Source organism: Protopterus annectens, chromosome 1.part2 (genome assembly GCF_019279795.1).
Source record: "Protopterus annectens isolate FY-2018-M chromosome 1.part2, PAN1.0, whole genome shotgun sequence".
NCBI lineage: Eukaryota > Metazoa > Chordata > Ceratodontiformes > Protopteridae > Protopterus > Protopterus annectens.
In genome coordinates this window covers 708509702-708534726 of record NC_056727.1, presented here as the reverse complement: position 1 = coordinate 708534726, position 25025 = coordinate 708509702, and the positions used below count along the sequence as shown (strand labels likewise).

The following is a 25025-nucleotide window of genomic DNA, read 5'->3' as shown; positions in this document are numbered from 1 at the left end:
GGATTGAGTTTTAATTTTACCTCACGTGCTCTGTCTAGAACTCTCTTTAGGTTTCTGTTGTGCTTTGCTTCACCATTGCCACCAACCAATAAATCACCTACTATTATGGCACAAGGATAAACCGAAAAAATTTTCTCCGTTGCATGCTGGATGACTCACTTGCAGAATTTATTCCAAGTGGGATTCTTAGTAATCGGCATCTGCCAAACAGAGTACCAAAAGTAGTTAGAAATGAGGATTTGCGATCAAGCATCACTTGCAAAAATGAACATTTTGCATCCAAAACAGAGGCATTCGGTATTAGGGCTGAGACCTCTTCAGCTGTATGCATTGGATGATAAATCCCCTCAATGCTTTGTTCAAATCTCTTGGGTCAGTGCATTTTCTGAATTCGTCTGAACCTTTTTTGTGAGTTGCCAACATAGATGACACCCATTCATTTGGTTCTGTGACTGGACAAATCACACCTTCCTGCACCATTTTGTCTGAGCCTTAACTTTGTCCTACATAGCTTGCTGGTCTAACTACTGGAGTGACCTCTGGGTCTAACTTCGTGGAATATGCAACTGGAAATTTGCCCATCTTGTCCTCTAAGACATCAGCATACTCTGAGAAGATGGCGTCAGAAAAATTATAACTAGGAGATGTACTTGCGTGATGAACTTCTTTGGTAAAAGACAGCAGATTCATTCTCAAGCTGTCTTTGAGATCCAGTAAAGACCATACTGGTCTTCGTACCACATAGAATAGCAAGTTGTAACAACTCTTGGCCAAATAACATGAAAGCATCACTGAACCTTCGGTTTGAATCTCTTCACATCCATAAGCAACAAATTTCGCACTATTGGCCACATTGAGTTGCTCATTAGCTCTCACTTTAGCAAATGTGTCTGCTAATATAACATTACACTTTGAACCAGTGTCTACTTTAAGGTCTGTGGATTTACCATTGATCCGGACAGTACAGAACCCTTCCCTCTTTGCCAGTAAGTTCACTGCATCAACTATTTCACCAACTACTGACACACCATCCACATAATCTGACTGTTGCGTTTCCACTTGATCAACTTGCCTTTTTGTGTGACCTTTCTTTACAACTGTGTAAGGTTTACTTGATTTGCAAAACTTTTGAAAATGGTTTCATTTTTTACACTTGTGACATTGCTGACCAAAAACCAACCATTTCTCTCTCTCAGACTCATGATTTGCACCACATTTGCAACAGTTAACAATAAAGCTGGACTTTGGTTTTGCTGATTTACACCTGTATTGCACTGAGGAACTGGGCTGGATAGCTACGTTTCCTCCCAGAAAACCTCGTAGCAGTTGTAGCCATGTGCTTAGGCCTACTTCTGTTTGTCACATGTTGCTTACTTATCTGCACTTGCTCTGGAGGCTGCTGAAACCATGCTCTTGTTACACGTAAGCATACTTGTGTGTTTTTCTGTCACCTCGTGGATTTGACAAATTTCTATGGCCTTACTCAATATTAAATCGCAGTCATGAATCAAGATCTTTCTCACAGCAGCAGTATTAAAACCACACACGAGCCTGTCCTTTAACTCATTTTCAAAGTCACCAAACCGACACATTTTAGCTTTATTTCTCAGGTGAGTTATATAAGCTGCAAAAGTTTCCCCTGGTTTCTGATCTCTCATGTAAAACAAATGCCTTTCTAATGTAATATTTGTCTGAGGGTTACACATTTCTCTAAACTTGCACTTTAGACACTCTGGGTACTCCCTTGATACAACCTGTACAACAATATGATGTTTCACCTTTACCCTCATATACTGCTGGTGTATACACAAATGAACACTTTCTGTGGCCTCTGACCCAGCAAGGTTTAACAAAATGCCTTGGTGCATGCATCTTTATCTGAATGAGCTGCTTGTATGAAAACAGTATGAAAACACCGTACTCTTACTCAAATATTCTCCAATTCTCTACAATATTCTGATCAAATAAAAGTGGTAAGGGCTTCCGAAATCCATCTGCCATATTAACATATACAAGTGAAGGTATGCCAGAAATTTATGGCAGTACTTGTTGCTTTTATGCATTGTACTTCTGAAATCATGCTCCTGGGTTTTTCGAATCTGTGCTATTGGGCATAATTTGCGAAATAATTCTCTCTGGCACTGTAACACCTTTTAAACTTGTTATATTGCCAAAGTAATTTATCATTTTAAGAAAGATTTCAAATGACTTCACAGTGCAAATGAACTGGGCAAGAGAAGCTCAGAGAAACATAACATTTCGAAGTAATTGCACTTTGTGAATAAACTGTACACAGCACACTGAATTGTCCCCAAAATGGCAGTAGCTTGCTAGACAGCTCTTTATAGTATGAGAGACCATCTGTAATGGCGGCAGTTTGCAACTAGACACACCCAGCACAAGAAACTTTTCGAAATGGCTATACTTTGACTGTACTTCATGAAACAGTTGCACTTTGCACACAAACTCTTCAGAATACATGCACAGTAATAAGCACACGCTGTAAGCACTTTTACACACTTTGCGATACTTCGAATAACTTCAGTTATGCCCTTGATACAATACAAAGTCATAGTTATGCCAAAACACAGCACTTTGCCAAAAAACACGCGGTCGCCTTGTTTTATTTATGCATAGTGTGCCCTTTTTCACACTTTTTTTGTTTTGCCCATTTAATCTCTTTCATGCCTGTTGTACTTTTCTTGTGCTTGTTTTACTCTAAACATGCCCTTTTTGCCTCAAACATGCTCGTTTTTTTGCTTTAAACATGTTCGTTTTTGCTTTAAACATCTTATTTTGAACATTTTCCATAGTTAATGAACATTTTGTGCTTTTTGTTTGCTTAATAATATGGTTTGTGCCCTTGTAATGCTCAGTCTTATCCTTTTTATAGAAAAAATAGCTTGTACAAATTCTCGTTACTTTTGATTCTTTTCTGGCTCTTTTTTGTGCTCGTTTCTGTTGGTTTACCTTCACTGTTACCTTTGCACCTCATGGCTCCGAATTTCAATCTGTTCGATCCTGGTTCGGACACCATGTCCGCTGTCCTACTTTGGACACAATAGAAGAGACTTTGTGGGTCCTGTTCAAGCAGATTTATTTTACACAAACACATCACGATAGAAGTTATTTGACTTTAATTTAAGTAACCTGTATACAAAACTAACTGCTGGAATCATATGTGCTTACTCTCTGGCTGCACTCTTAAAATGGCACTAGTAATGGCACGTGCTTGCTATTTATATATGCAAGTTGCGTCTTTGAGATGCTTATTAAAGGTACAATGCACAGCACATGCACTCTGATCTACACTTTTTTGAAAAACATTTTTTTCTAATATTCAAAATCTCTGCTTGTAGGCCATTAGAACTTTAGGCCCTTGTGTTTGGGAATGGACTTTCATAAGGATGAGATGTCCCTTAGCATGAACCCTTGTCTTCTTTTGAAAGATATTTCTGGAGGAGTTGAGCCAGTCCATTCATCACCTTTGTTTTCATTGTAGTAGCAGAAATCTGGGAGTGAGGACATCTTCACACCCTCCATATATACTGGCAGCTTAGATGGATCATTTGTTCATTTTCTTTGTTGCAGGAAGAAAAGAGCTATTTTTTTTTATTGTCTCTGAGGTATTTACCATTGACAAATACACTGGCCTCAGCTTGATCCACCAGAGGAGTGGCTGACTCCACTACTTGCTTGAAGAAAATCTGTATTTGTCATTTATTTTCAGAGTATTGTTTAGTTGACTCTAACTCTGGTAGTTGGGCAGCATTATGTCAGAACACAAGGACTTGCTGTCATAGTTCTGTATATATGCAATCCTCTGGTTTCTTCACCCATAGTGCTAACTTTATGGTCCCATCAGTTGGTGGTGGGTTCCTGAATTCACAAGTGCAGTGGATAGGTGTTAAGCTGAAGGTGAAATATAAGTAAAATTTGTAGTTTATCCAGAAAGTAGTGAGATGAGGAGCCAGAGGAGGTTAAGTGCCCCTTATCTGCCTTAACAAAATGTCACTTTTTATATTGAAGCAAATTTAAACATTTTTTTTTTTATTTAAAGGTTTGTTTCATAGCATTGGCTTTTTATCTTGCCTGTTGATTTTTTTGTATTAATCATCCACAGTAACACGTCTGTCCTAAAACATGTGATGTGAAGTTGTTCTATCTCGCCATTCATTCTTACTGATGGGTTCGGAGCCGATCCCTCAGCTCCGAGTTGGCATACTACAAAGCTCGAGGATTTCAAGCAGCTTGAGGCCAAGTCCCTATCCCATGATGCACCTAGAGTTACCTCAGGTCTAGTTTGCTGCTGCAACAGATCAGAGGTTCTCGCTAGCTCGGGTCAGTAAAAACCTTACTATCATCTATTTTCAAAATATTGTTAATGTCTTCGTAATATTGTTAGATAGCTAGTTAGTAAAGCTCTTACAGCTTTATCTGTAGTTTCCCTTTCCCTTGTGTGCATTTTTCATAGCTTTATAGTTAGCATTATTTTGTTTCTTAGGCCTATTTAAAGTCTGACTAAAAATGTGTTTAGTGACTGTCACATTTTTCTTAGAATTAATATTGTGTGCTTAGTCAGTAACTTTTGTCACAGCTTTATGGTTAACTTTAGCAGTGTATAGATTGGTTATTTGCATTATCTATTTAGATAAATTGTGTGTGTGTGTTTGTGATTTGTTAGCCTTTGTTGAATGGCTTTGTGTGCTTATATTTAGCCTGTTTTTGTGTTAGAAGGCTTAGTCATATATTTGATTGTTAGCCTTAGTTTGAAAGGCTTGTGTACTTATATTTAGCCTGTTTTTTTATTAGAAGGCTTATTCATGTATTTGATTGTTGTTGGGTGTGTCCATATTTTCTGTCATGGCCGATGACAAGGACAAACACAGTAAGTCAGGGTTTAAAAAGTGTCCTAAATGTGGTCAGAAGATGTCTGTCACTGAAAACCATGTCAATTGTGTTTATTGCTTAGGTGCATTACACTTGTAAGAAACCTGCTCTATATGCCATTCCTTTTCTTCTCGGGTTCTCCGAGAGAGAAAGAGGAAACTCATTGATGGGGGTTTATTGAAACCTTTCCAGGAGTCTGAGTGACCAGGATGGATCTAGTAAGTCTTCTATGGAATCTAAAGAATCAAAAAAATCTAAAAAGTCTGACACATCAGTTTGACAGGTCTCGGAGCCGGTCCCCGGGTTTGGAACCGCTATCCGAAATTCCAAAATCTCCTTTACTTCAGTCGGTAGCATTGATCCATTCATCTTTGTCTTCTGTTAGCCTTTCAGATTTGGATGTGGATCTTGTGGTGCAGAAGCTTTTACAGGCACCGGCCTTTGCAAAATTATCGGCTACGACCCAAGTGGCTTCGGAGCCGAAGACCGTTATGACAGCTACACCTCTTCCTCCTCTGAGCCATACCAGTCCATTGGAGCCGAAGAAGTCGGACTTGTATTTGGAACCTTCAGAGCCGATGCCTGCTCCAGTGTCTTTGGTTCCTTTCACTATGACGTCCTCAGTGCCAATTGAGGACTCTAGGAGCCGACCCTCTCTAGTTGGGATTGGGGAGGATAGTCGAACCGATTTGTTGGTTCCCGACTCTGCCACTCGGGGCTTCGGCTCGGATGAGATCGGCTCCTACCTCAGGCTCGGAGCCCACTGTCCTGGTACTGGGGGTATTGACAGTTTTTTTTGGATCCGTCGGTCCCTTCACATTGGAGCAGGGGTGTCTTCGAAGCCATGAGGAGAGTTATGTCTCCTAAGACATCCTCAACCTCGGGTCCGGCTTCTTCGTCCCCTAAAGTGTCTGCTTCACAAATCCTGGCAAAGTGCAGACCCAGAGCCTCAGGAAGCCCCATTGGGTGGCCCATGCTCTTCCAAGACCTCACCAGAAGCTCCCACTGATGAGGTTCCCAGGAAGAGAGTTTGTAAGAGGCAGCATCTAGACTCCCCTCAGGAGTCCTTAACATCTGATACTGACTTGGATGAATCCGAAGGGTCCCCATGGTCCCCCTTTGAGGATATCACATTTGCAGAGATGCTTGAAATCCTTGGGCAGAGGGGTGACTGACGGTCCACAAACCCTACTGAAGACGAGTTGGTTCTCCTGAAGGTTTTCGGGTCTCAGCACTCCACCTCTTCTGTATCTCCGCCTTCGATGAGCTTATGCAGCTGGTCTCACGAAGGGTGTGGGAGTCTCCGGATACCATGGAGCCTGTCCCTAGGAGGTCTAATAAGTTCATATCTGCCCCCCAAGATAAATCCTTCCTGACTAAAGGTGTGCCAGTTGATGCCGTGGTGGGTGGCAGAAAAATGTCAGAAACTTACTCTCCTATCCATCTTCCTAACAGGGACTCCAGGATCATGGATAGATATGGGAAGCGCATGTTTAGTTCAGTGACTTTTGCAGTCCATTCGCTTAACTACTTAAACCATTTCATGAGACTACAGAGATCTCCTTAAGGAGCTGGGAGATGCTCTTCAGGGGTATAGTAGCTGCAGGAGCTACAGACAAAGTTGCCTCCCAGCTTGCTACCCTCAACTCCATTGTTAACTCATCCATGCACCTCATTTTATATGCAGCTGATGGAATGAGCAGGGCAGCAGGTACAGGAGTTCTTAGGAGACACTCCTGGATGCCCTTGTGTTCCTTCACGGAGCCCTTCAAGTCACCCTTTGTGAATACACCTTTTGATGGCTCGTCCCTTTTCAGGCCCAAAAGTAAGGAAACTTTGACCAGGTGGGAGAAGGAGGGAAAGACTGTCTGCCGTCTGAGTTCATTTTTCCACCCCTACCAGACCCCTACCCCAAGGGTCAAAGGGGAGGGGAAATGTGGTTCCAAAAAGCCCAAGGAGCCTTTCAAGACACACGTGGTGAACCCCCCTCCAGGGGCAGAGGAAGGGACAATAATGGAAGACACTGCCCTCAAGGCAGAGGGAGTCCGCAAAACCAGGGCGACAGAGATCACTTCTTTTTGAAGCCCTACCAGCGCTCCTGAAAGGAGGCCCAACTCTCTTGCTGTGGAGGCAGTTGGGGGTCGCTTATCTTTGTACCCAGATGCCTGGCTCAAAATAAATGACAACTGGGTGCAAGTATAATTTCCAGAGGATACTTCATTACATTCACCACACCCCCACCACTTACAAGAAAAATCCAGGACTTTCCACCAAGATACAGGGAACAAGCAACAGTAGAGGTCCAAACGTTAGTCATCCAACCAGTCCCAGCAGACCAGATGGGCTCTGGCATTTACTCAAGATTCTTTTTAGTTCCAAAAAAGACAGGAGACTGGAGACCTTTATTAGGTCCTCAGCAGACTAAACAAATCTGTCAAGAAAGAGAAGTTTCGGATGGTCACGCTTCAGTTGATCCTTCCTCTTTTAGGGAAAGACAATTGGATGTGCTTGATAGATCTCCAGGATGCGTACTAACTCACACAAATGGACAAGCCATCCAGGCATCATCTGCGCTTCTGACTGGGAGCCAGTCATTTCCAGTTTCGAGCCCTGCCCTTTGGTCTCACTACAACCCCTAGAGTGTTCACCAAATGCATGTCAGTGGTCACGGCTCACCTGAGACGTTTAGGATTCCAGGTGTTTCCATACCTAGACGATTGGCTCCTCACCGCCACCACCAGGCATCAACTCATTCAAGCCAGGGAATCCACACGGTCCCTCTGCAGCCAGCTGGGCATTACAATAAACTCTGAAAAATCTGCCTTGTCACCCTAGTAGCATATCGTCTTTATCAGAGCAGAACTGGACACCACCACCACGCTAAAACTTCCAGTAGAAAGAGTCTTACTACTCCATCAGCAGGTCCGCATTCTGATATCCAAAAACAAGGCTCCAGCATCAGAAGTTCTATAATTGTTGGGTATGATGGCAGCAGCAATTCTGGCCATACCACTGGATCGTATGCACATGCGGATACCAAGAGCTCCCCATATCTCACTTGATAACGATCACAAACTCCTGCAAAAAGGATCTTCCGTGGTGGTTGACCTCACCTCATGTCATGATAGGGGCGTCCCTTTGTTTTACCCCCACCAGCAGCCACAGTGATCACAGATGCTTCCCTTATAGGGTGTGGGGGGTGGGCATTTTTAGGGAAGAACAGCCCAAGGCACATGGACCAATCAAGAGACACATCTGCATATCAATGTCTTAGAGATGAGAGCAGTACTTTTGACATTGCAGTACTTCCAGGACTCTCTCCCTCTGGGTACAGTTGCGATTCAGACAGACATGTCAGTGGTCTGGTACTTCAACAAACAAGGAGGAACCAGGTCATATACCCTTTTGTCGTGAGGCCCTAAGAGTATGGCAGTGGGCTATATCCACCCAGCGCTTTCTTTTAGCAACACACATCCCAGGGAAAGCCAACGTGATAGCAGAGAAGCTGAGCAGAGCAATTTTGTTGCCTCACAAGTGGTCCCTCAAGACAGAAATAGCGGACAGGATATTCTGCAGGTGGGGCCAGCCTTGCTGTGACCTTTTTGCTGGTCACATGAACACGAAATGCAGAAGCTACTTTGTCCTAATTCCCCCTCTGGGAGAAGCCCGAAGGGACGATTGGCTCCCGGGTCTCCTCTATGCATTCTCACCAATCCCGTTGATACCCAAGGTATTACAGAAAGCCAAAGCCCTGGGAAGAGGACCATCATTCTAATAGCCCCTCATTGGCCTCGTCAGATTTGGTTCCCCTTCCTTTTACTTCATCTTTTGGAAGACCCCTGGATTCTGGACCCAGTTCCAGACCTTCTGACGCACTCTTCGGGGGAACTTCATCCGTTTCTGCAGTCCCTGAAGCTGACAGCTTGGCTGCTCCAATTCTCATCATAGCCAGGTTCCTTAACCTTTCCAATGAGATGAAGCAAATTCTCTTATCCTCTCATGAATCTTCTAAGAGGAAGCTGTACCTTAGCAAATGGAAAAAATGTTCTATATGGGCCTCCAAAAACAGTATTGATCCTTACCCAAGCCCCTATGTCCTCTGTACTAGAATTCTTGACCATGATCTTCAATAAAGGAGCTGCAGCAGCAACAGTCTGTGTTCAACTTGCTGCCGTTTCTAAGTTTCTTCTTGGATTCGAAGGATTGAATATCAAAAATTATCCAAAGCCTTTCTTAAAGGGACATTTCATTTCAGTACACTTGTGAAATCTCCCTATTCCCCATGGAATCTAAATTTTATGCATTCCCGCATTATACTTCCTCCATTTGAACCAGCTTCCTCATGTGACCTCAGATTTTTGTCATGGAAAACTATCTTTTTAGTGGCTATTACTTCTACCTGCAGTGTCAGAGCTTCAGGCCTTGTCCATTAAAAAAACCTCCTTACTTGATTTTCCATGCTGATAGAGTCTCACTTCGAACAAACCCCTCTTTTTTGCGTAAGGTTTGCACTGAAACTAATCTTAACTAAATTATTGATTTGCCAGTTTTCTTTCCCTGTCACTCCAACAATTTAGAATATATGCTGCACAAACTTGATGTTCACAGGCAGCTCAGATTTTATTTGGATAGAACAAAAGATTTCAGGAAATCAGATCAGCTGTTTGTTTCCTTTTCAGACTCCAGGAAAGGTATGCCAGTGGCTAAAACATTTCTGCTAAATGGTTATCTGATTGTATCACCTTTGCTTATTCAGCTGCCAATATGCCCTTACAGCATAAAATTAAAGCTCACTCAACCAGAGCAGTTTCTACATATTCTGCTTTTTCTGCCAGACTTCCTATTGATAACATTTGTGCAGCAGCTACTTGGTCGAAACCTCATACCTTTATCACTCATTACAAAGTTGACAGGACCTCCTTTGGTTCCACGGTCCTGAAAAATGTACTCCCGTGAGCCACCTGAGGTAGATGGTGCTTGGGATGCTACCCGTCAGAAAGAATGAATGGCGAGATAGAACAACTTCACATAAAGAAGTTATGTACTTACAGTAACGTTCCATGTGAGTTGTTCATCTCGCCTTCATTCTTCCGTCCCTCCCTCCTACCCCCTCCTGGGTTTTCAGAAGGCCGAGATGCTAGATCCTTCCTGGTCACTCAACCCTTCTATACTTTCTCTTATGGAGTTATAGAATGACATATGGTATTATTATACGCATCAAACAAGATCTGAGGTAACTCAGGGTGCATCATGGGATAGGGACTTGTCCTCAAGCAACTTGAAATCCTCGAGCTTTGTAATAGGCCGACTTGGAGTTGAGGGATTGACTCCAAACCCATCAGCAAGAATGAAGGTGAGATGAACAACTCACATGGAACATTATGGTAAGTACATAACGTCTTTTTAATGTAAAAATTTAAATTCATAAACTTTTGAGATGCATATGCATGCACTGAACATTTTACTGGTTCTTTTTTATCTAAACCTTTTTACTTTTATACATAATTCCCCATTCATTTACTGCACGGTTTGCAATAATTCCACTTAGTTTTACAAATAGTTAGATACCCACCATTTCCTTTGTCACCAATGTGTAGAGAAGAAAAAAAATTCTTGCTTTTGTGTTGTATGCTGTCACCAAAACTGTCATTTTAGTCGCCCTAATATTTTAATATTTGTAAAGCTGGTTAAATACTCTAGAATAAAATATTTATATGATAAGTACTAATATATTGTTACTAGTAACATGCATTTGATGTTTGACAAGTTTTGCTGAAGAGTTGTTTCCATGTATTACTTGCACTATTTTTGACACTTCATTTCACTTAATTTTTAGTTATTATAATGCATTTAATTTGTTAAAGGGGATGCAAAAGACATTTCTTTTTCTTTTTAAGAATGACAGATGGATATTCAGGGAGTGACTTAACATCTTTAGCAAAAGATGCAGCACTACAGCCTATCCGAGGTACGTACGCACCCGTATGAAGAACACAATACTTGCTTAAGGGGATGCTTTTGAAATTTCAAAGACAAAATTATGATCCTGTCTATTTTGAACTACTAGTGTGCAGTGTGAAGCTCTGGTGTTTGTTATATTCTGTATACTCCAAGGTACAGCAGTCTGTTTATTAACTACGAAGAAGTGTGTAGGAGAAGGAGACCCTCATGCAAAATCAGTTTGAAAGTGTAGCATAATTTTGCAATGTACAATATTTCAGTCTGAATTGCAGTTTATTTTCCAAAATGTTGGGACTTGCACTATCAGAAATTGCAGGAGGGAACCTTGTTTGAGTTATTACGTAATGGATTTACTTACCTTTAATGACAACTGGTTACATTAACAAGTTAGGCAATAATATCAGGAAGTAGCACAGTTTGTATCCATTGAAAATATCCTACTGAAATTCAGTCAGTGTAGAACTGCAGAAAAAGAAATGAATGCATTAAGTGTATCACATTCTTGGGTGGGATGAGAAATGTAAAAGCTGGTTCAGGCTGCATGCTGTGTGCTTAGTGCTGCTTAGGTCATGGCCAATAAGTTATCCATAAGGAAGAACAAGTGATGTTCTTCGTGTTTCACTGTTGCAGTCATCACACTTGGGTTATCCTGCCAGGGGTGGCCCTCAGTCAGACCGATTACTAGAGGCTTAGTATTTCTGCGTCAGTTGCTGTCGCTCCAGGACTGACGTTGGGTCATCAGTGGTATAAAAACAGGCAGCCGACGCCATTACATCAGTCTTTCTTGCTGAGGAGCCCGAAGCAGTGCGCACAAGTGCCGGTTGGCCGCTACCGGAGTTTTCGTTTCCGAAATTGAAGTTGAAGTCTTCTAAAGCTAAGTACCCTGTTGGGGTCCTCTTGTCTTGCTCTAACCGATGTCAGAAAAAGTTAACAGTTGTCGCCTGTGGAAAGCAAATATCACACACAGATTTCCATTCTTACTGCGTCACCTGTTTAGGCCTAGACCATGTTGTGCCTCGCTGTCGGTTTTGTGCTTTGTTCAGTGCCAGAACTATACGTTGTCGGGCCCTTTTCGTAGCTAAATACTTTCGCTCTTGATCTCTGTATTCTGAAATGGCTTTGGTAAGCCATTCGACTACCGATCTTCAGAAAAAAACAAAAGGATAAAGACAGAGACAGGACCGCACAGGTCCAAAACTGCCGACGATGCTTCCATTAAGCTGGTCGCCAGTTGGCCGGTACTCAGTAAAGTGCTTTCACAGCCCCTGATGTGCCCACTTCTATGTATTTGCAGGCCACTACCGAGACCCTTTAGGAGTCCAGTATGCCGCAAGACTTTTCTTTGACTACGGAACCTGTGGATGTCTCTACCTTGGATGGGTCCAGAGCCACTGTGCAGGCACCGGCTTTCGAGGAAGTTCTTTGCACTACCGATTTTCTACACAAACCAACGACTTATTTCTCATCTTCAGTTCTTTCTAAAAACTACCGTGTTTCTAAGGCCCAGGGTACGAACTACTCCTAAAAACTGATGACCCAAGCTCAAGCCCCTGCTTCCATGCCTCAATCTCAAATGCTTAAAATGGAGGAAGATTTTATGCTGATTAGGGGAAGCCAGCCTACCCCTTCTAAAAGAAAAAGACTTGTTCCCAGCAGCTTTATCTGACCAAGAGTCCGACGACTTTGAGGTTTCTGATTATGAAGACATGCCCTTATCTGCTTAGGATTCAGATGCAGAGGAACCCATTCCTTCTGCCTGTCCTTCAGAGGAGTTTTCTTTTGGTGAAACCCTACATACTTTGAAGAGAGCATTTCCATTGGGAATGCCAGGATTATCCTCTGTCCAAAAAGAGACTCGGGGAATTTTTAGATTTACCACAGCACAGACCCGTAGATATTCCTCCTGCTCTGGGTGTTGTGGATGTTTTCAAGGAATCATGTTTAACTCCTGATACTCTACCTCCTGCTCCCAGGAAACCTGACTGGTAGTCCCTGACTCGCACAAATTTCTTTTCAAAAATCCTACTGCTGACCCAGAGGTCATCTCCCAAGGACCTAAAGGAATGAAAGCAACCACAACTAAGAATCCCACCCCTTTGGACAAGGATTCCCGAGCTTTAGACAGATGGGGTAAAAAAGTGTACACCTCTGCAACTCTTGCCATTAGAGCATTAAATTGTCAGTTCCACATGCTGAAATACCAGCAATATACTACTGAACTTATTAAACAAAAATTATCTACCTTTCTAGACTGTGCAGAAAATAAAGAATTGCAGGAGCTTATACATTCTGCAAGCCAAGTTACTTAGCATACCCTGCAATGTGGGTTTGACTCCCTAGAAGCATCCTGCAGAGCAGCAGTCACAGGTTCTGTACTTAAAAGGCATGCTTGGCTTAAGGAACAGACCTTGCCAGACCATGTCAAATCAAAATTATTGGACGCATCACTGAACAAAGGCAATCTGTTTGGCACCAAGACAGAAGAGGTTTTTAAAAAGATGGAAGAAAAAGCTAAATCTATGAAGACAGTTAAAGACTTTTTGCAAGTCCAGCCTCCGAGATTCAGTAGGCATTGCCCCTCAAAACACTGGTACTTTCCAGCCCCCTCTAGGCCAGCTCAGTCTAGACCTAGGAGAAGTAGACCCCCCCCCAGAAAGCAGGCTCAGGGAATGCAGAGATCTAAGCAGTGGAGTACCTCCACTTCTAAAACAGGGAGTGCTAAGCCAGCCCCTTATGGAAAGAATTCACAATGACTTCAACTCCACCTCTTACCTCTGCCCACCTGCTTTTGCCCCTAGGAGGAATACTTGCCTCCCATGCAAAAAACTGGGCCTCCATCACCAACGATCGATGGGTCCTCAACATAGCTTCACAGGGGCCTATCCTTCTCTTCTGTTAAAATCCATGCCTCTGCCATCTCTGCTCATTACAGCACAGGGCCACCTCTTTTTTCACCCCCCCACCCCCCCATCAAGCAGTTCCTTAGAGGGGCTAGCAACTTAAGGCCACCCAGAAAAGCTCATACCCCTGCTTGGGACCTTAACTTTGTGTTGAAAAACCTCACGCTACCCCCCCCCCCTCCTTTGAGCCTGCAGCTTCAGCAGAGTTAAAATTCCCCTCTTGGAAAACAGCCTTGCTTCTGGCCATCACTTCAGCTAGAAGTGTGTCTGAGCTACAAGCACTCGTGGCTGTGGAATCCTCCATCATTTTTCATGCTGACAGGGTCTCCCTTAGGACTAACCCAACTTTCATGCCTAAAGTGGTGTCCAGTGTGGCTCTCAACCAATCTATTACTTTGCCCACCTTTTTCCCTAAACTTCAAAATAAAGGGGAAAGGATCCTGCACTCTTTAGATGTGCACAGACAGCTCAGATTCTACCTGGATAGGACTAAGCCCTTTAGGAAATCTGACCAGTTACTAGTCAGCTTTGCATCAGGGGCAGAGGGCAAGGCCATATCAAAACAAGCCATTGCCAAATGGATAGCACACTGTATCCATTCCTGTTACAAACACCATGGGAAACCACCCCCACAGGGGGTCAGAACACATTTCACTAGGGCAACTTCCACCTCTGCAGCTTTTCTCAGAGGGGTCCCTACCAAGGACATCCTGGGGGGTGCAACATGGAGTTCTGTTCATAACTTCATCAAGCATTACCACCTGCCTATCTTTTCCAAATCCAGGGCAGGCTTTGCAACCGCAGTCCTGCAAGGGCATACTGACCAGCCCCAACTCTTCTTGACTGGCTCCACCCATTTTTTCAGCTTTGTGAATCAACCCAAGTGTGATGACTGCAACATTGAAACACGATGAACAAAGTGCAGTTGTGTACACTTACCATAAATGTAGATGTTCAAGTGTATTCACTGTTCCAGTCCTGGTTTCCCACCCTCCATCCCCTTGTCTCTTTCTCTCTTCCTCACTCCTTACAGTGCTATTTGGTATTTACTTTCTACTGGTGATGTTATCCCACCGTAACCTATCTCCCTATTTGGGGAATCCTGACATTTGGGGCAAGAAAAACTGATGTAATGGCATCGGCTGCCTGTTTTTATACCACTGACAATCAGTCCTGGAGCGACAGCAATCGACGCTGAAATACAAAGCCTCTGGTATTGGGGTCGACTGAGGGCTACTCCTGCAGGATAACCCAAGTGTGATGACTGCAACAGTGAATACACTCGAACATCTAGATTCATGGTAAGTGTGCACAACTGTACTTTACCTATGGGCTAACAAGTGCCGCATTTCATCCTAGTTTTAAATTAGGAAAGGAAGTAAAGTGATGCTTATTCCAACCAAATGTTAAAATAAAATTACCACTTTCTGCATCATATTACATTTCATTAGTAATGTCTTTCGGCTTGTCCCGGTTAGAGGTCGCCACAGTGGAATGATGGTCTGCTAATGATTGGCAGTGGACGTTTACTATGCCGAGTTGCCAGCCCATTGCCCAGCCTTCAAAGAAGGCACACCCATTCACGCAAGCAAATACCTGCATCTCTTTAACGTCACTCAACCACGGGGAGGACATGCAGACTCCACACAGAAGGCACTCCAGCTGAGAATCGAACGGGAGAACCTCTTGCTGTGAGGCGACAACGCCAACCGCTGCACCACCACAGCATCATATTACATTTCATTAACAGCACTTAACAGACTATAGGAGAAAAGGCATACTTTATAATCAGTTGGCAAGTTTTTCTTCCCCAAAAAAGTTCCCTTTGGATTTTCAGTTAGCAAGGAATCTGACTGCTCCTACTCAAAATTAAACAGATTGTCCCAGTTTTTGAAGAAACAGTGAAAATTTGTTAAAAGGAAAGAAAATAGGATGGCAGGCATCTCATTTGTTACAGCAGAACACAGATTAGAAGCTCTGGAAAATTCTGATGTTAATGTCATGATGTACGGTATTATAAAATGAAAGTAGAAATGCTTGATTTTGTCAGTGTTTTGAGCCTGTCTGTAAATTTTCATTAACACAAAATTAGATTGTTAGCAAGACTTCTGATATCTTTCTTAAGTAGGTTCTTGTCAGAAGCAACGACACCTTGTTTATTTTAGCTTTCCAGAGGAGGAGAGACATAAGGATACTGTAACCTTGTTGGCTAGGCTTACTTAGGCCTTTGGGCCGATAGCCTAGTAACTACCTATGAACATTTGTGTTACAGAATAACAGTTTCAGAATCTGCCATACGATAGACCCTCTGTCACCTGTAGACTGACAAAGTGAGTGCAGTTTGATGGCTTGTTTGACAGAGTTAAGATTAGTTAAGGGCAGTTGGGATTCCTGTGACCATAAGAATGCATGCAATGAAATAATTCCATAACTCATTTAATAAATGTGTAACATCTGTCTGCAGGTAAGATGCAGATTATTTCACAAGTCTAGGGCTTTGTTTGCAAAGAGAAGTATGCTTTGAAAAAAGTTTTAAACATTTGCTGATGTCCTTCAAGGATGCATCTGCAGTCCTAACATATGGGTTGTCCTGCCTCAGGCAGCCCTTCGGTCGGCCGGATTCCAAAGTCTGGGTCTGGCCTCTGCTGATGTCGCACTTCACCCGACATCATAGCTGCTGTGAATTGGGTATAAAGGCATCAGCCGACACCATTTTCCTCAGTCTTTCTTGCCGCGCGGTGCCCAAAACAGAAGCTGTTCGCAAGTGCCGGTCGGTCAGATCCAGAGATTTCTACTACCGAAGACTTCTAAAAAGCTAAGTACCCCGTTGGGGACTCTTTCTTGCCTCAGCCGATGTCAGAAAAAGTAAATAATTGTTTAACTTGTGGGAAACAAATACCTCATAAGGATTTCCACTCTTACTGCCTTCCTTGCTTAGGCCCAGACCACGACGTATCAGCTTGTCTAGCCTGTGCTTCCTTCAACCAACGGACACTTAGACGTCGGTCGGAGTTTGCAGAGGAGTTTTTTGGTCCCGCTTTTGCTTACAAAATGCCGTCGGAGACCCCGACTTCACAATTAGCTAAAAAGCGTAAGGAAAAGGACCGACACTCGCGGTCCGCGGTTTCGGCCGAAACCCCAGTTAAGCCAACCGCGACTGTCTCGGTTTCGGCCGAAACAGAGTCCTCTGTTCTTCCTTCGGCCGAAAGCTTGCCTCCGATAGCCGAGGCCTCACACAGCATGGCTGAATCTGCTACTGAACTTACCCCTGCTGTAGCAGGCTCCCAGGATTTATCAGATACTATTCCTTTAGACATATCTACTCCTGCACGTGGAGCTGCTAGGCCCCCTGCATCTATGTCTATCAAGGCTTTTTCTAGGGCTAAAGAAGCTAAATCTTCTAAGGCCTTGCCTGCTAAAACCCCCTCACAAAGGCCTACCTCCAGTTCCCAAATGCTCAGCTTGGCTGAGGATCTCATTTCTTTGATCAGGGGATCCCAACCTCACCCAGACAGGGCCTCTCAACCCCCTCCAGAGAAGAGGCCTAGAGCAGAGCCCCCGGATCCTGTTTCTACAGACTACTCCTCGGATGATTCAGAAAACACAGGTCCACCAGAAGGCCCATATTCCCCTTATGAGGATTCTGATGCAGAAGACTCCATTCCTTCTGCCTCTCCTCCCGAGGAATTTTCTTTTGGGGAAACCTTACATGCTATGAGAGAGCATTTTCAATGGCAGGGCCAGGATTTTTCAGATTCAAGGAAAAGGCTAAGGACCTTTTTACATTTACCACAGCATAGGCCTTTAGCCATTCCTCCAGTACTTACAGTTGTTGATGATGCTTATAATGATGCCTGTACTGCCCCTGACTCCCTTCCCCCGGCCCCTGCCAAGCCCGACAGATATTAGAGGGTCCCGGACACACAATTTCACTTGTATAAGGCTCCTATTGCAGATCCTGAAACCATTTCACAGGGCCCCAAAGCTGTAGCAGCTGCCTCTGCCAAAAACCCCCTCCCCTCTGAAAGAGAATCTAGAGCATTAGAGAGATGGGGTAAAAAAGTTTATACTTCTGCTACTCTTTCGGCTAGGGCCTTAAACTGTCAATTCCACATGATTCAGTATCAGGAATTTTTGTTAGACCAGCTAAATAAAAAACTGTCCTCTCCTGAACCTATAGACCATAAGTCCCTTCAGGATTTGGTACATAACACTCAGCAGGTCAGTAATCATTCCTTAAAATGCGGCTATGATGCACTGGAGGCTTCCTTTAGATCAGCTATGACTGGAACAGTGATTAGAAGGCATGCCTGGTTAAAAGAACAATCCTTACCAGACCATGTAAAGTCAAAGCTTCTAGATGCTCCCATGGAGAAACAAAGTTTGTTTGGCTCACCTGCACAGCAAGTGCTAAAGAAGGTGGAAGAAAAAGCAAAATCTGTCCAAACAGTCAAGGATTTCTTACAGGTCCAGCCTCCGTGGTTTAGTAGAAATTGGCCTTCGAAGAATTGGTCCTTTCCAGACACCTCCAGAGCACAGAGAGGCAGAAATAGGCGCCCAAGAGGCAGAGGTCAATCCAGAGGGGCCTACAGGGGACGTCAGTGGCAGCCTAACAACCAGAGAAGTACTGCCACAGATTCAGCTACGACCACCACAGGACAGACACAATGACTTGACTCTGATACCGCCTACCAGGGAACAACTGCAAGCACCCTTAGGCGGAAAGCTTGCCTTATTTTCCGTAAACTGGCATTACATTACAGGAGACAAATGGATTTTACAGACAATAGACAAAGGCTACAGGTTTCACTTCCACACACTACCAAAAAGAGAGGAATGCCAAACCTACCACCAAACCAAAAAACAAACGCTCTAGCACAAGTCAACCACCTACTAAGGATGAGAGCTATAGAAAAGGTACCGCCTATGGAACAAGGACAAGGATTTTACTCCAGACTTTTCCTGGTACCAAGGAAAGAAAACCAATGGAGACCTATTCTCGACCTGTCCGCTCTGAACACATATCTCATTGTTCCAAAATTCAAAATGCTGACCCTACAGCAACTTCTTCCCATGCTGGGCAAGGAGTCTTGGCTGGTGACTCTAGATCTCAAGGAGGCATACCTGCACGTCCCTATACGACCAGATTGCAGAAGATACCTCAGATTTCTTGCAGGATCAGAGCATTATCAATTCTCAGCATTGCCCTTTGGCTTATCTACTGCGCCCAGAGTATTCACAAAATGCCTGGCATCAGTAATTGCTCATTGCAGGCTTCAGGGAATTCAAATTTATCCATACCTGGACGACTGCCTGATACAAGCAGACAACAAGACCAAATTAACAAAAGATTTGGAAAAGGTTATACAACTAATGCAAGCCTTGGGATACACAGTCAACATAAAAAAGTCAAGGCTGGTACCATCCCAAAGGATAACATTCTTGGGTGCAGAACTGGACACATCAAATCAAATGGCATTTCTCACAGCAGAAAAGCAAAAGCAACTACCACTCTATTTCATGGCATTAACAACGCAGAACCAGCTTACAGCAAGAAAGGAAAGTCCTGCAAGCCCTGGGATACATGGCATCCTGCATAATATTGATTCCACATGCCAGGCTACATATGAGGAAGTTGCAATGGTACCTAAGGAATGTATGGTCTCAGCACAAGCACAGTCTAGAAGCCCACATTCCTATAATTCCATGCCTGAAACAAGAATTCCTGTGGTGGGCTCAGGCCTGTCAGTTGAACAGAGGTCTGCCCTTCCACAAACCTCACCCAAGCCAGACTATCACCACGGACGCCTCAGACCTAGGCTGGGGGGCTCACATGGTGGACAAGTGTATACAAGGCCTATGGACACAGGACCAGCTGAACCTACATATACATCAAAAAGAGATGCTGGCTGTGAAACAGGCACTTCAGGCATTCAGACCGTTTCTTCAACAAGGTCATTTGCTGATAAGGACGGACAACACCACAGTCATGTGGTATATCAGCAAACCGGGAGGCACACACTCATATCCTCTATGCCGGATGGCAATGGACCTGTGGAATGTGGCCCTGAACCACAACATTCAACTCCAGGCCAAATTTGTGCCAGGAAAAGAGAATTCACTAGCAGACACCTTAAGCAGAACTACCACGGATGCCCACGAATGGATGCTGCATCCAGACATCTTCAAAAACATTACAAAGAAATGGGGACTACCAGAAATAGACCTGTTCGCATCCCCACACAACCACCAATTGAGGAAATTCTGCACAAGGACATACCATCCACTGGCTTGGAAGGTGGACTCCCTATCCTTCAGTTGGGAAAACCTGACAGCATATGCATTCCCACCTCTTCCTTTGATGCACAAAGTGCTACTGAAGATCAAAGAAGACCACCCAAGGATCATCCTGATAGCTCCAGACTGGCCGAGGCAGCATTGGTACCTGCTACTGAGGAGTATGTCTCGGACACATGCATGGCCTCTACCTCTAGTTCCTTTACTGCTAACACAGAACAACTACAAGATCCTTCATCCAAACTTGAAAACACTGCAGCTAGCTGCTTGGAATATTACATAAAGCAAAATAACCCAGACTTATCTCAGAGGGTTAAAGACATTATCCTGGAGGCTCGCAGACCCTCCACAAGGAAGACTTATTCAGCCAAATGGAAAAGATACCTCATTTGGAGTGCAGTAAAAGGAGAAAATGTATCATTAGCAAACATACCTAACATCCTGGAATATTTAGCAGAACTTTTCCACAATGGCCTGTCTTACTCCTCCATTAAGATTCATGCATCAGCAATTTCAGCAGAATACAACACGGATCCTCCAGTCTTCTCTCATCCTCTACTCAGTTTCTGAGAGGAATTAAAAATGTAAAGCCTCCAAGGAAGCCACCTTTACCTACATGGGACCTTAACTTTGTACTGGAAAAGTTAACACTTCCCCCTTTCGAACCAGCAACAACAGCAGAATTACAGTTCTTATCTTGGAAAACTGCCTTCCTGCTTGCAATCACTTCAGCCAGAAGGGTTTCTGAATTACAGGCATTAATGGCAGTACAGCCCTTCCTTATCTTCCATCAGGATAGAGTGTCCTTGAGAACTAATCCTACTTTTATGCCAAAAGTGGTCTCCAGGGTATCATTGAACCAAGCAATCCACCTGCCAACATTCTTCCCCAATCCACAGAACAAGGGGGAAAGACTACTACATACATTGGATGTACACAGGCAATTGCGCTATTATCTGGACAGAAACAAGACCAACAGAAAGACTGACCAGCTTCTGGTAGCATATGCATCAGGAATGGAAGGAAAAGCAATTTCAAAACAGACAATCTCAAAATGGATAGGAAATTGCATTAGATTTTGTTACTCTTTTCATGGAAAGACAACTCCAGAAAACATCAGACCTCACTCCACAAGGGCTACAGCCACTACTACAGCTTTCCTACAAGGAGTGGCTACCAAAGACATTTTAGAAGCTGCTACTTGGAGCTCCATGCATACATTTGCCAAGCATTATAATCTACCTTTATACTCCAGATCCCGAGCAGGTTTTGCAACTGCTGTTTTACAAGGGATCTTAACTACACCATAATCAGCTTGGTGCCTCCACCCCCAGTTTGGCTATGGTATTCTACCCATATGTTAGGACTGCAGATGCATCCTTGAAGGACATAGTACAGTTTTGTACCTACCATAAATGTAGATGTCCGAGAGGTATGCATCTGCAGTCAGGATTACCCACCCTCCTTCCCCTCTGTGGTACTCCTAGGGTATTTTGCCCATCTTGTAGCTAGCTGGGGGAATCTATTATGGTGTATTTGTTTGTATATATGTATATGCATGCTTATATTGTTTGCTCTCTACTGTTTGGAACCATTTGCATTTATCCAAATTTAGCCTTCCTAGGGGGCATCTGGCATCTGGGGCAAGAAACACTGAGGAAAATGGCGTCGGCTGATGCCTTTATACCCAATTCACAGCAGCTATGACGTCGGGTGAAGTGCGACATCAGCCGAGGCCAGACCCAGACTTTGGAATCCGGCCGACCGAAGGGCTGCCTGAGGCAGGACAACCCATATGTTAGGACTGCAGATGCATACCTCTCGGACATCTACATTTATGGTAGGTACAAAACTGTACTTTTTCTGAAGCCCATCAATCTGTTGATACAGAATTTATTAAAATGTTTTTCATTCATGAAATTGTCTATTTCAGTTGTGACTTCCTTTTGCCTTTTTCAGTTAGGTTTGTGCAGTCGGACTGTACATGCCTGTTGCTGTTGCTTTTACAGTGAATTACTACAGCTTTAGAAATGCCTTTAATAATGCCGAAATATTTTCCTAAGGCTTGGGTTTCAGATATATTCTGGTTTCTCCCTTATTGGCTTAGATATTTTAGGCCTTTTTCAACAATTTCCTCTTGCTGACAAAATGAGAAGGCCCTGAGCCAGTATATTGTTCTTGGGCAGTTGCCATCACCCAGATACCTGCTTTTTGTCAGTTTAATGTCATAAATGTATGTAAATAGTGAAAATGGTCCAATAATGTTTTGAGGCAAAGTTCAGATAATTTATGATGAAGCCTTTACTGATGGCATAAAGGGATAAAGCCCTGACTATGGCTCAGTTGACAGTAATGGCTTTGGTGGTTGAGAGCACATGCAAGGGGGAGGATAGGAGTAGAAGTCTTTGCATAGGAGGGCTGGTGGGGATTGGCCCAGTTACACCCTTTGCTCCTTGAGATGACTTGGCCTTGTCCAGTGAGTGGATGTAGGGCATAAGGGTTGGCTAGACCTCTGGCAAGTATGGACATGACCACCTATGCTGGTAATAGCAATTTTTGTGTATGTATGGAAGAGCTTGCAAATACATGACAATAGGGGCTTTTAAGTGATTTTTTGTGGTGAGGTAAGTGTCCACATTACCAACAGGGGTGGAGGTGGATTAGCAAAATAAATTGTGCACGAATTACTGGGATATTCGTGAGTAATGGCATCCTTTGTAGCCCCTGCACTAGGAGAACTGGTAAGAGGAACAGACGCAAGTCCATTTTTGGAGGACTTGATGTTCAACAAGCAGTGAGTGGAAATGTATAACAATATTTTCGTAAAGAAAATTTTAAGAGCTGCTTTTTAGCAAACCCCTAAATGAAGAATGTCCTTGGGTCTAGACTTAATAGTAGGTGGTTTTCCACAGTGCCAGAGGTTCATAGGTGACTTGCTGCTGAAAGGTCCTAACACCCTAAGGATGATTAGTAGGGTGATGAGCCACCTCCCTTGCACAGGAATAGTTCCCCCATCCACATGGAACCTTGTTACACTTGCACTGTTTTACAGACTCCCATGTTTTATCTTTCGGCTTTTCCCGGTTAGGGGTCGCCACAGCGGAACTCCGGTCCGCTAATGATTGGCAGTAGATTTTTACGTACCGACTTGCCAGGCCTGATGCACAATCTTCAACGAAGGTACACCCATTCACGCATGTCTCCACACAGAAGACGCTTTAGCTCAGAATCAAACAGGACAACGTCTTACTGTGAGGCGACAACGCTACCGCAGCACCATCACCACAGCTGTCTTGAAAATGGCAGACAACATTTGTACCCTGCTATCAATCTTCTGTACTAAGGAGATGTCAGAAGACTTAATGGGGTGCTAATAATCTTTTATGGATGCTTTACCAGTGAAACCACCTATGTTGCTTGACAAGGGGCCCTTTCTGTACTCTGTCTTCTAGGGAGTTCCTTTTAATTCATGAAGTAAATTGATGGAGCTTGTTCATAGATGCATCACAAATGCATCCTGTAAGTTTATGTGCTTTAGAGGTTACTTTTAGTGGTATATGTAAGCTAGAGCAAGATTCACAGACTGCACATCCATTAGAGACAGGTGCTAAACCCTGGGGTGTGTTTCCAAGTTGTCTTCCACTGTTCCAGGCTCCTCTTGAATATGTTTAGGGAAGAGCTCTGTTTCACATAAATGGGAATCTTGTTCCAGAAATTGGGAATTCTCTGAGCCGCATACCTGTCCCTCCATGTTTTATTTATATCGCAAGCAAAGTTTAAATTCCTAGATCAAGTAGTTTGGATGCTCTTCATTTTATGTCTGTGCAAAAGGCCCATCAGAATGGGTTCCAAGGATGCCTTGCATGCCAGGCATAGATCACCTCTCAATCTGTAAGAAAGCTTTCTCACCCCTCCCACCTCACCTTCCTCCACCCACATTACCAACCCATCCCAATCCAAAGTCTAAACTTACTACCACTATTTCTTCATTTTTCTCCACCCCTCCCCACATTACTTAGCTCCCACCCCAATTTTTCCACCCCTGAACCTTTCCACAATTATGCAACTCCAGTACTTTATTACTGCACTATTCTATCAGGCCTTCTATTCATGGTGTACAACACCTCTGACCACCATTGTCTGCACTAATTTCCAACACCCCCAAGCTCAAACTCTTGCCAGTTGACAACCTCCTGCCAGTCCTTATAGCTACATCTGCCCATACCTATACAATACTTCCTATGCTCTTCTCTACACTTTCAGACATATAAAAACCTTGGACGCTCAACTGCCCACATTTAGATACCATCAAGTCATCACCAAACTAAAAAGCCTTCTAGTGCACTCCCTTAAAGATATCAGACTACTAGCCGACATCCACCCCAACCCAGGTCCCAACAATGATATGCCTCCAACTCTCACACACCTCCCAAACTCTCATTTAGACTCCTCTAACCAAACCCCCTCTAGGTCAAAGGTCCATACCTACTAGCTCCATATTTAACCTTCTAATAACCAATTTCAACCTTAGAAGCTTTGTAAATAAAATTAGTAAATTTCAAGCTGTTCTTGCCAAATACTGTCCTGACATAGCTGTCATTACAGAGACCTGGTTAAAACCTCACATCAAGAACTCTGAAATTACTTTCAAAAACTATAACACTAAGACAAGATAGACTAAAATGAGGAAGAGGTATAGCATTTATGTTTAAAAGCTCTCTAACACTAGAACAGCTAAACTGTACACCTCCAGACATCCCCAATCCACAGATTATTATCACCCGCCTCCTACTAAATCCTCACAAATTCATAATTATCATTGCCATATACCTGCCCCTGGCAACAACCTCCCCAGCATTGAACTTCTCCTGTCACGGTCTGATCAAGAAACTATCATCTTAGGTGACTTTAACCTCAACTGGCTCTCCTGCTCCTCAGACTCCCCTACTAATTTTATTAACCTCTACAACTTCTCCC

The 25025-nt window shown here is 43.5% G+C and overlaps 1 protein-coding gene across 1 annotated transcript in view; it reads left to right on the top strand.

Annotated features, from left to right (window-relative positions):
• Positions 1-25025, top strand: part of SPAST (spastin) — a 2490626-nt gene that overhangs the window by 2091959 nt on the left and 373642 nt on the right. Inside the window, exon 14 of the mRNA XM_044058595.1 lies at positions 10788-10858. Coding sequence (XP_043914530.1) covers positions 10788-10858 — 71 coding nt within the window. The remainder of the gene's footprint in view (positions 1-10787; positions 10859-25025) is intronic.